A 12082-nucleotide genomic window follows, 5' to 3' on the forward strand; every position below is an offset into this window, starting at 1 on the left:
CAGACAGGAAATGAAGCTTGATATAGACAGCGCCTCGATCGTATCCATCAGTTACCATCGAGCAAGATATTTCGGTCTGGACCGGCAGCCGGGGTAAGATTCATATGAATATTCTTTGCACTCTATACTTTAATTTTAGTTGTATTAATTGAAAATGAATGTGAAAATATTTATCGAACAAAAATGACTGTCAGATTTATAGTATTAATTACATCAAATGGAGTTTGGCTTTCAAAATTAAGATATTCCCTTTTGAAAAAGGTTAGATTATTTATTATAAGTATTTTTTCAGAGTAGGATTAATACAAATGTACCAGGAAAATATTGCGAGTTATTATTATTTCTACTTAAATAGCTATATTGATACATTGTTAAAATGTACTATACAAATACCTTTAAAAGGTGACTAACTGCGTAACAAGTTCATTCGCATTGATCAATACAATCTTTCTTTGTTTATATTTTTGACAGGTTTGTATTTAAAACGTTACCCGATCCAAATGTGTCAACCTTCCCGAGCTATTTTTGACTTCTTGACAGAAGGAAAAGTGTTAAAAAGGAGATCGAATTATAACTATATGTTCACAGAATTAATACTTGAGGCAATATAAGAACCGGAACCATTTTTTTTCGTTTTAAACTTATAGAAGGTCTCTTTATCGTTTATCAGGGATTATACTATGTTTTTAAAGAAAATAGTATCATAACATAAATATAGAGTAATTTTGGGTAATAAAAATTTGAAATTAAATGATTTCTTTAATTAAATTTGTAAAATTGACGAAACATAGCTAGGTCAAATTGGCAAATGTTGGGCGTGACAAATTTCATCTGAATATTTATTAATTTGTGATAGATTTAAGGATGGGAGATGGACCAAATATTCACCCTAGCAGACCCCAACGTCACACAGCGAAGAGTGATCAGCGTTTTGACGCCGGCAGACGTATCGTGATTAATACATTTAACGCAGACAACTCACGTGGTGAATCAACAGATAATATAGAAACTGAGAAAAAGAAACAAGAAAAGGATGATAAAAATGAACGTGATACCAGTAAAAATGGTTTATATCCAAAAGATGAGATAAAAATTTTAAAACATTGGGGACTCCTCAAGAAAACACTGCATGTAGGCAATATTATTGACCCTCTGATAGAAAAAGGGATTGTTACACCAGAGAAGTGGATGGAATTGAAAAGAAGTCACAAAACTGACCAGGATAGCGTCGAGGAATTCTTGTATTTGCTTTTGAACTGTAAGCACGATGCGTATGATGTATTTCTGAAAGTATTAAGGTCACGTGGTTACGGTCATTTAGCAAATCAATTAGAAGGAATGCATTCAGGTGATCTTAGTCCAAAGGTGTCTGTTTCCTCTGGTAAGTTTGATTATTTCTTCAATTTAATACATTCATGACTTTAGAAATATAAAAATAAATGATATTTTAATTATTTTCGTAAATTTCTACATAACTTGTTAAAGAGTGTATGGATTCCTATTTCAGGAAGAACACATTTTCAAAAAACAAAAGGATACAAGTTGATGCCATCTGTATTATATCAAACTTTAAACAAGTTTCGTCTGTATATTTCAGAAGGTTCAAATCAAAGCAGCCGACAAATAGGGCGTCCACCTAATATCAGCAATAAAACAATTCCCCGTCAGGTAAGCTTATACAATTGAACGTTTTGTGGTTTCCTATCTTGTTATATTGTCGTTAACGGTAAGTATATTCTTTCTATTGCCCGTCTTATCTCGTTTTGTGATCTTCCCATCCCCTTCTACCCCTTATTTTCCCCTTACATCCCTTGTCAATATAATTCCCGTATTGGTCCCTTTTAGTTCTTATCTTTTTACTTATTACATATCCCACCTCCTTTCACCGGCATTGTGTCTTCTCCCAATTTTTAGTTTGGTGCATTCTGGGTGCCCCACTGATGTGACTGGATTGTGTCGGGGGGTGGGGGGGCTGCGTTCTGTGAACGTTGCTTTGCCTCGTTTATCTTTATCCTCGTTTTTTAATATTGACAAGTGTAACGAAAATCTGTGCTTTACAATATGACCTTTATCATACATACAAATAGAAACAAACAAAACAAGGGAAGTAACATAACGTCACTGAACGACGTCTGCCGTGACGTTGCTTGCCGACTGCCGAGTTATTTCTTAGTGTACACTTCGTAAGTCGAAATGTTCAATATTTTCCCCACATATTTTCGATTGTCTATCTGAATTGATCATCATCGCCTTATTTTTTAGCCCAATGATCGGATGGTCACTGATTGCGTGATCGAATGGTCACTGATTGCGTGTCTGTATAATGCACCGCTCCTGGCTCGTATTACTTGGTCCATATTTAGTTCCTATTTGGTGTCATATATACGCGCATAAGACAATTTAATATGTACGACATTTGACATGCTACTAATATGAAAAGTGCACGATTGAATGCTTAATTGTATCATTCTGTACTTTTTGAAAAAGAAAAAAAAGTTGTATCATTGAATCACATGGTAAGACACTGTTTATATGGAAAGAAGCCAACACAATCACGCAAACAACTTTTTGCAGGTGTGGTTCTTTAATAGACTATTGACCTTAACAGAAATGTGACAAAACACGATATGTCCTATATACATCAAAGACCTAATTGCGAAATAGAGCACAAGTTGATTGTAAAACGTAGATAGGCCTAAGCCAATTGTTCGTACTTTTTTATCACTGATTGTAAGTCAACCATCTATTTATCATTTTTAGGCGTTTCATATAAAATACTGACATTCAGAAGGTATCAACAAATGGATAGACTAGCATTGCAATGCACTGATCACTAAAAGCACTAAAGTCCCCAATAGCTGCAAATTGAACCGCCAAAATTGATTAAACTCATTTGATTTAAATTTATATTACTTTTGCTTCATTCTTATTTATATGTCAACAAGTTTTTTTTAAAATTTAATTACATTTTTTGTATGTTAAAATTACGATATCTGAAAGCTTGTTTTGTAAAAATATTTGGTGATGTTTGTAAAATGATCAACTCTTTACTGTGACAAGTGTCTCAAGCATAATAATTTGAGCCGGGTCACGACAAAACCAACATAGTGCGTTTGCGACCAGCATGGATCCAGACCAGCCAGCGCATACAGCGCATCAGGATCCATGCTGTTCGCTTACAAACCCTATTACAAGTAGAAAAACTGATAGCGAACAGCATGGATCCTGATCAGACTGCACGGATGCGCAGGCTGCTCTGGATCCATGCTGGTCGCAAACCCATTATGTTGGTTTTGTCATGACGTGGCTCATTTATGTTTTCCTGCTAGATGGTATTGTTTGGTTGTGTGTTATTAGGGGCTCCGTCTTTGTTTACCATTGCTTTCATGTTTCAGCGTTGCAGTACGATAAATAGATATGACCCTAGAATATATTCCAGGTAGTTATGTGACTTTGTGTACAAAATTTGTGTAATCTTTCAATGGTTTCTTAATTTCTGATTCAGGTTAAACTGCATTAATTTTTCAGGGTGTTTCAATTGTTATACCCGACCCACGGAATGGAGTGGCCGGTCCTGACAAGAATGTTAATGTGCCATCTGCTCTACCAGAACACGAGGCTGTTTCTATAACAACTAATACCAGACACAACACCGTTAAACCCGAGGATTTACATAGGTACTACAATGATACAATGATAATAAACATTAATAAAAAGCAAACCTTGATAGTTTCAAATAATTTTACCAGACAGTAACACTATAGAAATATATCAATGCTGTATTTCATTACCTTCTAAAGTATATCTATGCTCTGTATATCTATTTTATAGAATGAAAGAAGAAATTACAGTTGAACTACGAGAACTAAGGGCAAACATCGAGAAGGACCGCGATGAAGACCGACTGGAACTTCGCATTTTACAACGCAAACACACGGAACTTAAGGATGATTTAGCAAAGACTAAGGGTGATAAAGAACAACTGAAAACTGAACTTACCTTTGTAACGGAGACCGTAAAGGTCCTCAAAGCTCAAATCGATTTGAAACAAGCCGAATATGATCAGGTATTTAATGCAAGCTTTTGTCTCCTTAAGTTTATTTTAGTTTTCTTAAACATCGCTTACTTTGATTCCTAAAAGAAACTTTGCATTTCACATTAATATGAAAATAGATTATCAATGTAATGGCATTCATTTTTAGTGGTTTTACATTTGTGTAATTTTGAATAGAACAATCGAAAGAGTAAGTACTCTACAGTAATATTTTATGTGATATTTTTCATGAGGAATGTCGATGAGGAATAACATGATGTAATAATATGATGTAATTATATCTATTGTTTTTCAAAATCAAAATATGTTTTTCAACTAGGTGAAAGAGAAAAATAAAGATTTAGAGAAACAATTGGAGAGACGGTCTGGTCACCTTGAAAGACTTATAAAAGAAAAAGAAAAGGAGAAGAACGAGTTGGTGAAAACATTAGAAACAAAGGAAGGAGAGTACAAACAACTACAGAATATGTTGGAAAGATTGAAAGAAGACCACGAGGACAGACATGCTCGATTAAAGGGTAATATACTCATTTCAAGGATTTTAAAACCTCTTTTTAGAGGCAATTGTTTAAAACTAGACATTATAACACAATATTTCAGAATAAATCTAAAGTATGTTTAAATTACCAATAGTGCAATAGTCTGTGATCTATGGTTGCGACCATCCACACCTAAGCTGTTGTTTTTTCTCTTTTTTATTGGGGGGGGGGATGAGGGGTGTCAAATTAATAAAGTTATGTAATGGGTGTAGAAATGAAATTTAAAATTTCATAACTGACTTTAAGACTTAAGACTGAAGATTATTTGTAACATTTACATATTATTTGTTACAAGGTTTAACAAAGGACAAATTCACATTAGAGAAAGAAGTTCAACATTTGAACAAAGAGAAGAAAAACTTAGAGGTGAAGATCAAATCGCTCGAGCAGCATATACGAACACTCCAGGAAAAACACGCCCGTGAGACAGGTACACGACACAATTTTACCAATAGAGGATATTCAAGTTTTTTCCCTATAAATAGATGATTTATTTTAATCGAGTGGTATGAAAATAAATATTTCATGATAGCCGTAGCCAGGAGTGAAATATGATGAATCCCATGCCACAAGATGAAGATAATCCTGTATTTATAGAAAAAAATTGAATTTTCTTTTTAATGTATATACATTTTTTCTCTTTTTTGACATTGTTATTTGAAAGACTTTCCCTTAAAGTTTGTGTATTGGCTAAATTTAGAAGTACTAGTAGGAATAGTCTTAATCAAACCAATCCTGCAACATTTTCAATTTTGCTTGTGTTGGACTTTCTTTGGGGATTCTGTTTTTCACTATTTTAAGGGAACGAAATAGAAAAGAGGATCATAAATAACACTAGTTATCGGGACATTTTTTCTAGGTGACATTAAAGACGAGCTAGTGAAACAGAAAACGCTCCTTGATGAGAAAGAAAAAGAAAGACTCGATCTCGAAAAGAAACTTCAAGAAAGCGTTCTTGAGAATGAGAAACTGAAGAAAACCAATCTTGATCTCGTTGAGAATTTACAGAAAACTAAAGAAGAAAAGGCACATCTGCAGCAAAAGCTTCACAAAGCAGATATGACGAAATATGCACTTCCTCCATTTTTAGCGGGAAGTAGATCCACGCGCACAGGATGGAATCCTAAAAACTTACGTAGATGAAATATTGTCAACATAGACATTTTGATTGCTTTGTTTTGATTAAAATGAACTGCAGAACCGATTATCGGTTTAACTCTCATATTTTATGTTAATGTACATTGTTTCCAAATTTTTGCTTTTATCCAAGATGAAATAATTTTACCTGTCAGTAACCCTGACATATTCTTAATGCCCAATGATTCAATTGTCAATTCTACAAACGCCTGGCGAGAAAAAGATAATAGTTATGTATAGTTGTTGCACTGTTTGGCCCTTCAAGGATCAGTTATTCTAATACATGTATTGTATGTTGAAGACCGAATATTGCTTTAGTCGGTGCTAAGGGGCATTGGACATGTTACAATTTCTTTTCTCAGATGAAAAAAAAACAACAACAAAAAAACGACTACTATTGTTTTTTTTCATTTAATATATTTAGTGGTTCAATGCTTCCGACGAATGTCCCACTTATGTGATGATGTAAATTCATAACAGACGGAATGTTGTACTTCGTGCTATTTTTCGTTAGTTCTGTTAAATGAAGAAATAATGAAAACCATAAATGTACGGAACATTCCTATATGAAACTTAGTGCGTTTTTCTATATTCGAGGACTTCCTTTACAAGTAAAGCTGGAAAGTCGCCCTAAAACCTACACTGTGTTGGTACGATGTAACCCTACCATATCCCCCCAAATAAATAAATAAATAAATAAATAAAGCGATGTCTATATTCATTTATTTTCAATCAATGATAGTAATAAAAGCATTTTATTTATCTTTTTCTCCAGCTCTTTGTTTCCAAATGTAACGAAAACTAGATTGGAAATATTAGTGTTTATTGATAAAAAATAAATAGATCAAAACACTTACTAATTCTTTTAAAATGTTTTAAAAATAATTCGATCTTCGTCAACAACACATTGTGACATTTAATTACTTTAGACAAACTGACATTTAAGTGCAAGTTACAAAAACAATACATTCAAACCCGATCACTGTGAAAAATGTTTTCTTTTGTTTAATGTATAATCTTAAACTAACGGAACAATGGTTCACTATAGAATCATGGGAAATTATCCTCGCTTTTAAATTATTATATCGTCACCTTGTAAAATAATAAATGTGAATTATAGTAAATGCAAATACATGCATAGTTACCTTTAAATTAAAGAAAAGAATAGATGGTTTATATGTTAAGGTTTATTTTTAATATCAGCTTCGGAACTTTGCGGTTTTTTAATGATTTTTATACGGGTATTATATATAATAACTGGAATAACTAGTTTGGTGAAATAGCAGAAACAAGGTATGTTTTCATTATACATCTGTATTTGATACATTTGTTTAAACAGCTTAATTTGATCATATCAAGTAAAATACCAATTACCTCCTACACGATTATTAAATGAATTATTTTTTTCATAAAAATAGCGTAGACAACGAAGTGAAAATTTTAGCTTAGAAATGGACAAAATGAAAAATAATTCGTGATTGTACGTGTTTCAGTGTTTTTATATTTTTCTGGTCCTTCGGGATCATTGATGCCAGCACTGTTGAGTGTTGAGAATTGAGTACCGCTCAAGCCGGTGCTATGGGGCGTGAGGGATGTTGCACGTATTCATTATCCCTCATGTACAGACTCAATAAAACCGAGTCTGCAATTCTCTTGTAATTTTGTTGTGATTAATGTTTCCGAGGGATCACTTTGTTTCCAGACTTTTATACTTCACAACAGCAGGTGCCAAGTGCTGTGTGGCAGCTGTAAAAAGTTGCCCCGCACTTCACTTCAGTGATTTTATATTTTTCTGGTCCTTCGGGATCATTGATGCCAGCATTATTGAGTGTTGAGAATCGAGTACCGCTCAAGCCGGTGCTAGGGGGCGTGAGGGATGTTGCTCGTATTCATTATCCTTCATGTACAGACTCAGTAAAACCGAGTCTGCAATTCTCTTGTTATTTTGTTGTGATTAATGCTTCTAAGGGATCACTTTGTTTCCAGTTTTTTCAACATAAAGATTAAATATCCTGTCTCCTATTTAATACACTTGTTTGTTGTCTATTTCAGTTCATGGTTCATAATGGTCGGTTCATGAAATTTTGATCAAAGAATAAAAATGGGGGAGTTAATTCGACGACTCGATTATCAGCGAAGGACGAAGAAATCACTTTCAGTTGACACTGGTAGCGGACAGCGAATAAACAAAGAGCACAGCCCCCAAGTTCGCGCCGCTAATGAGATGGCAGTTCGGAAAAAGGATTTGTATGTTAAGAGTATGGAAAAACATAAGAAACTTTTTCTTGACAGATTTAACTATGACAGGAAGGTCATTTGTCGCTTTAAAACGGATTTGGATGCTAAATCTGCAGATTTCAATGAATGCAAGTTTCAGCAACTACGCGTTCAGTCGTCTAAAGGCCGTCTCCAGGGCAACCAAGAGGCGGACATAGGCCCTGTTACTGAAATTGTTCCCAGACAATATTATAGGGATGAGGGGAAAAGTTCTGTTAAGTTTAAGTTCAATATGGACAGTGATGAAATTGATAGTGATTCTGAAGAGTCAGAAGACGAAGCCTTTCTAGATAAAAGTAAAACGCTTGAACAACAGAAACATTTCATAAAGACTCTAAACTCGTGGACAAACATTACGAAGAAACCACCTTCTGGAGTTCTTAGGCGGAGAAAAATGTCACTTGCAAATTTTGAAAGTCACCGTTTTATTCCCGCCCGCGACGTCCGTAGAAAGTCAGCACCGCCTAAAGTAATGGCGGCATTACAGCCAAGAGATGTAAGAAGTGCACCAGTAGGTTCACGGAGAAGTTCTCGTTCAAGTCTCGGATCAGCATCATCAAACGAGAACATTGAAGAAGACAAAGAGATGGACAAAAGTGGGAGATCATTCAGGTTATTACGTGAAGCATTTAAAAAGAAAAAGATTGAAACACCTAACCCTCAACAAGACAAACTGAATGTAATACGGGCAGATCACAGGCAAAAATCTGCTGATTTACTAGAAAAAACTATGGAGAAGTTTGACAAACTGTTTTCGGATCAAGTGTTCTTGGTGTATTGAATAGAATAACGTTTAGCAGAAGTATGCTTCATAAGATATTAAATGTCAGAAATTTTACATCATTATGTAAAAAATCATTTTGATTATGGAATCAAATTCTATTTAGAATGTAGGATTTTATTTCCATGGAATGATGTGTATTCTTTCTAAAATTTTCACCATCTGCTTAACATCCCTTTAAACGTTGATAAACTACCTCAAATGCGTCCATATTTAGTAACATTATGAATATGCTCTTTTAAACTTCGATATATTTTGTTTCCATTTCATAAGATACACTTTTATGAGTTGATTCACTTTTATGTCTTTTGTTAATTTCATCATTTGTTTTAAATATATGTAATGCATATGCCGTACACGGAGTACCTTTTTTTATCTTGAACGTACCATTTTATAATACTAACGTTTATTTAAGGTAGAACGCGACACTTTCCGAACTTTCGAGTAGCGCCTTGAAAATTGGCATGCAAATAGTTGACCATATTTCTGATTAGGTTCCGTTGATTTTATTTCAATAGTTTCAGCCAATTTTTGTACACACGGCGTCAAAGTTGACCATCAGAGCCCGTTTTTGAACATGACGTCTTTGCGTATCCTTGGCAACTGTTACGGTTATTTCAACGCCATTGGCGGACAAAATATCTTAAATTCTACAGCATTTGACGGAAATTATTTTTCCTTTTAGCTGATATAAAATTTATCGTTTTACGCCGAAAAATGTTTGAAAAATGGAAAGAAAATTGTTAATTTTGTGTTAAATTTGACGTTCAGTTTAGCCGCATTTTCGGCTTTAAAGTGGCTGATTAAAAAATTCCTGAAGTAAATTTTTGATTTGTTTCTTTAAACGTACTTTAAAATGTATACTCAGTCTAAATGACTAAACAAAATAGAGGGTCACCGACTCAGTTTTTTCGGTACACGTGATTTTATTTCCCCCACCCCTATGGATAAAAGTCACGCTATCACAGGGCGTTTATTTTTATGTCATTAAAACAATCGCCCTGTGTCAAAATCCCGCTATAAACGAAATTATACGCCATTATGACCACTGCGGAAAATATATGGATACAATAAAGGGTACGGAATTCCGAATATTATATATAGACAGGCAAAAATAAATTTGAACAGGACCGTATATCATGCAATACGTATATGACTAATATACCATGGTCCGTACACTCGTAATATATGGGAACTTTGTCCGTCTTTACTAAAATACGTATTGTTTTTTTTACTAACAAGGTCAGATATTACCAAAATATTTTATTTTTTTTATTCTTGTAAATATACATTTTGTATATAAAACAGAGAATAAGGATGTACTTCAGAAGGACCCTCTTTCTACAAGAGGAAAGAAATAATAGTCTGATCTGACATCTGTCCCCATAACATTTTCAATAAGTATTTTTTTGGTCAATTCTGTAAGTTCCACCAGTTCGTTTTCATTGCTCATCTTTTAGAATTTACGTAGATTAAACATATATCTTGAAATGTACTAGTATACAATACTTTTAATTTTCAATTTGGAAGGTCAAATTTTGGGATGAACATGGGAGAATACGTATGATCGACTGATTTCCACATTCCCTTGTAGTTACTTTAGATAAATTAGTCATGTCTGACCTGTACAACGTGACCATTATTTCCTTGTTGAAGTTTTCTTGTCCGTTGTTTTCACTAAAGATTGTTTGTTGTTGTCAAATCAACATCAAGATCGTAGATAAAACAATTGAGCCGTGTCACGACAAAACCAACATAATGGGTTTGCGACCAGCATGGATCCAGACCAGCCTGCGCATCCGCGCACTCTGTTCGCTTACAAACTCTATAACAAGTAGAGAAACTGATAGCGAACAGCATGGATCCTGATCAGACTGCGCGAATGCGCAGGCTGGTCTGGATCCATGCTGGTCGCAAACCCATTATGTTGGTTTTGTCGTGACGCGGCTCAATTAGTGTACAAGCTTTCTACATGTATTTATATACATACAAAGAAGACAATTGAATCTAGGGTTCAAGTACTTTTATAGACTTAAAAACAAGAAAAGCAATAAAACGAGTTATCAGCATAAAAGATACATTAAAAAAATAAAAGCAACAACAACAAGAAGAACCACAGAAGTAACACCACCCTAAAAAAAATCACACACACCCTAAAAAGACAGCGATGACGTGCATATAAATACGCAATTAAAACGTCATCTTTTCTAATATGCATCATTATCACTAATACTATCAAAATCCTTTTTTTGGTAAACCTAGTTACCCTAATCCGTACAACAAATAACGCTGGTGAAAATTCCTTCATATAACAAGGTGAAGCAGGTCTCCGTGCTATATAAAACAATTTACTTGGATCGTTCGCAAAAATGTTTCAAAGTTTTATCGCCGTTATCAGAACCATTGAAAACTTGTTTACCAATTATTAAACGATTAGTTGTTAGTTTAAACTCATTTTTATAATTACATAAAAGTATCGTGAATTCAAAGCCTGACAACACGTGATAGCGCACGGCTGTAGAATATTCAAACTTATCGAGCCAAAGTTCTGAAATACTTTATACTCCTTTATTTGACAGACTGACCGCTAGCGGAATTCTAGTTTGATTGGTAGTAAATCTTTTAAATGAACACAAAGTATTTAAAGGATTTTCATTAAACTGAGTCCAAGTCCGTTCTTCGGCCCGCAGAGATTTATTATAAGTCTTGTTAATAGAGAAACGTAACTGTATAACAAACGATTAATTTATTTTGTTGACAATATGCAACGAATGAATTTTCCTTTACCATAATATGAAATAATGAATTAAATATTCCGATAAGAAGTATCTTACAGTGTTAAAAAGTAATACTATACAGAAAAAAATCAATGCCATTATTAAGATAATGCAAATGTTTGCACTAATCCAATTAAACATGCGCATTGTGATATTTTTAAGTTTTGAACCATACGATTTTCCCCCATTTTATAAGTATTTACCGTTTGTTAGTTCAAATGCTATCGTTTTCGTGAAGTAGATATTAGATGCATTTCGGTTTATTTCATACTTACCACTGATGCTATCGTTTTAGTGTATATAATACTTGTTACGACATATACTATAGTTTACGATCAATTAATACTGATTACATTGATGCTATTGTTTTTGTGTATTTGATACTTGTTGTCTCTAATGCAATATTTTCAGTGTATTAAATACCGGTTACCTCTGATGCTATCGTGGTAATTTATTTAAACCAGTTACCTCTGATGCTATCGTAGTAGTTTATTTAAACCAGTTACCTCTGATGCTA

The 12082-nt window shown here is 33.9% G+C and overlaps 2 protein-coding genes across 3 annotated transcripts; both read left to right on the top strand.

Annotated features, from left to right (window-relative positions):
- The first annotated feature begins 58 nt into the window (after positions 1 to 58).
- Positions 59 to 6421, top strand: LOC132722561 (cytospin-A-like). 2 transcript variants are annotated; one of them, XM_060707088.1, is made up of 8 exons: positions 59 to 650; positions 857 to 1381; positions 1598 to 1668; positions 3529 to 3677; positions 3832 to 4066; positions 4374 to 4572; positions 4889 to 5023; positions 5453 to 6421. In XM_060707088.1, exons 2-8 carry the CDS (start codon positions 865 to 867, stop codon positions 5734 to 5736), a joined length of 1590 nt encoding a protein of 529 aa, XP_060563071.1. In that variant the 5' UTR covers positions 59 to 650; positions 857 to 864; the 3' UTR covers positions 5737 to 6421. The 2 variants fall into 2 exon arrangements, with proteins under 2 accessions (XP_060563071.1, XP_060563064.1); XM_060707081.1 differs by having other exon boundaries at positions 61 to 1381.
- A 215-nt stretch (positions 6422 to 6636) lies between these two features.
- LOC132722478 (uncharacterized) lies at positions 6637 to 10375 on the top strand. The gene is made up of 2 exons (XM_060706987.1): positions 6637 to 7023; positions 7783 to 10375. The coding sequence occupies exon 2, from the start codon at positions 7832 to 7834 to the stop codon at positions 8786 to 8788; it is 957 nt and encodes a 318-aa protein (XP_060562970.1). The 5' UTR covers positions 6637 to 7023; positions 7783 to 7831; the 3' UTR covers positions 8789 to 10375.
- The last annotated feature ends 1707 nt before the right edge of the window (positions 10376 to 12082 follow it).

This window comes from Ruditapes philippinarum, unplaced genomic scaffold (genome assembly GCF_026571515.1).
Source record: "Ruditapes philippinarum isolate M1 unplaced genomic scaffold, ASM2657151v2 ctg2081_1_1_1_1, whole genome shotgun sequence".
Classification (NCBI taxonomy): Eukaryota; Metazoa; Mollusca; class Bivalvia; order Venerida; family Veneridae; genus Ruditapes; species Ruditapes philippinarum.

Coding starts and splice junctions, on each gene's coding strand:
- LOC132722561 (XM_060707088.1), top strand. CDS start 865: ATGGGAGATGGACCAAATATTCACCCTAGCAGACCCCAACGTCACACA. Junction 4,067..4,373: donor AACAAGCCGAATATGATCAG/GTATTTAATGCA, acceptor TTTTTCAACTAG/GTGAAAGAGAAAAATAAAGA. Junction 5,024..5,452: donor AAAACACGCCCGTGAGACAG/GTACACGACACA, acceptor CATTTTTTCTAG/GTGACATTAAAGACGAGCTA.
- LOC132722478 (XM_060706987.1), top strand. CDS start 7,832: ATGGGGGAGTTAATTCGACGACTCGATTATCAGCGAAGGACGAAGAAA.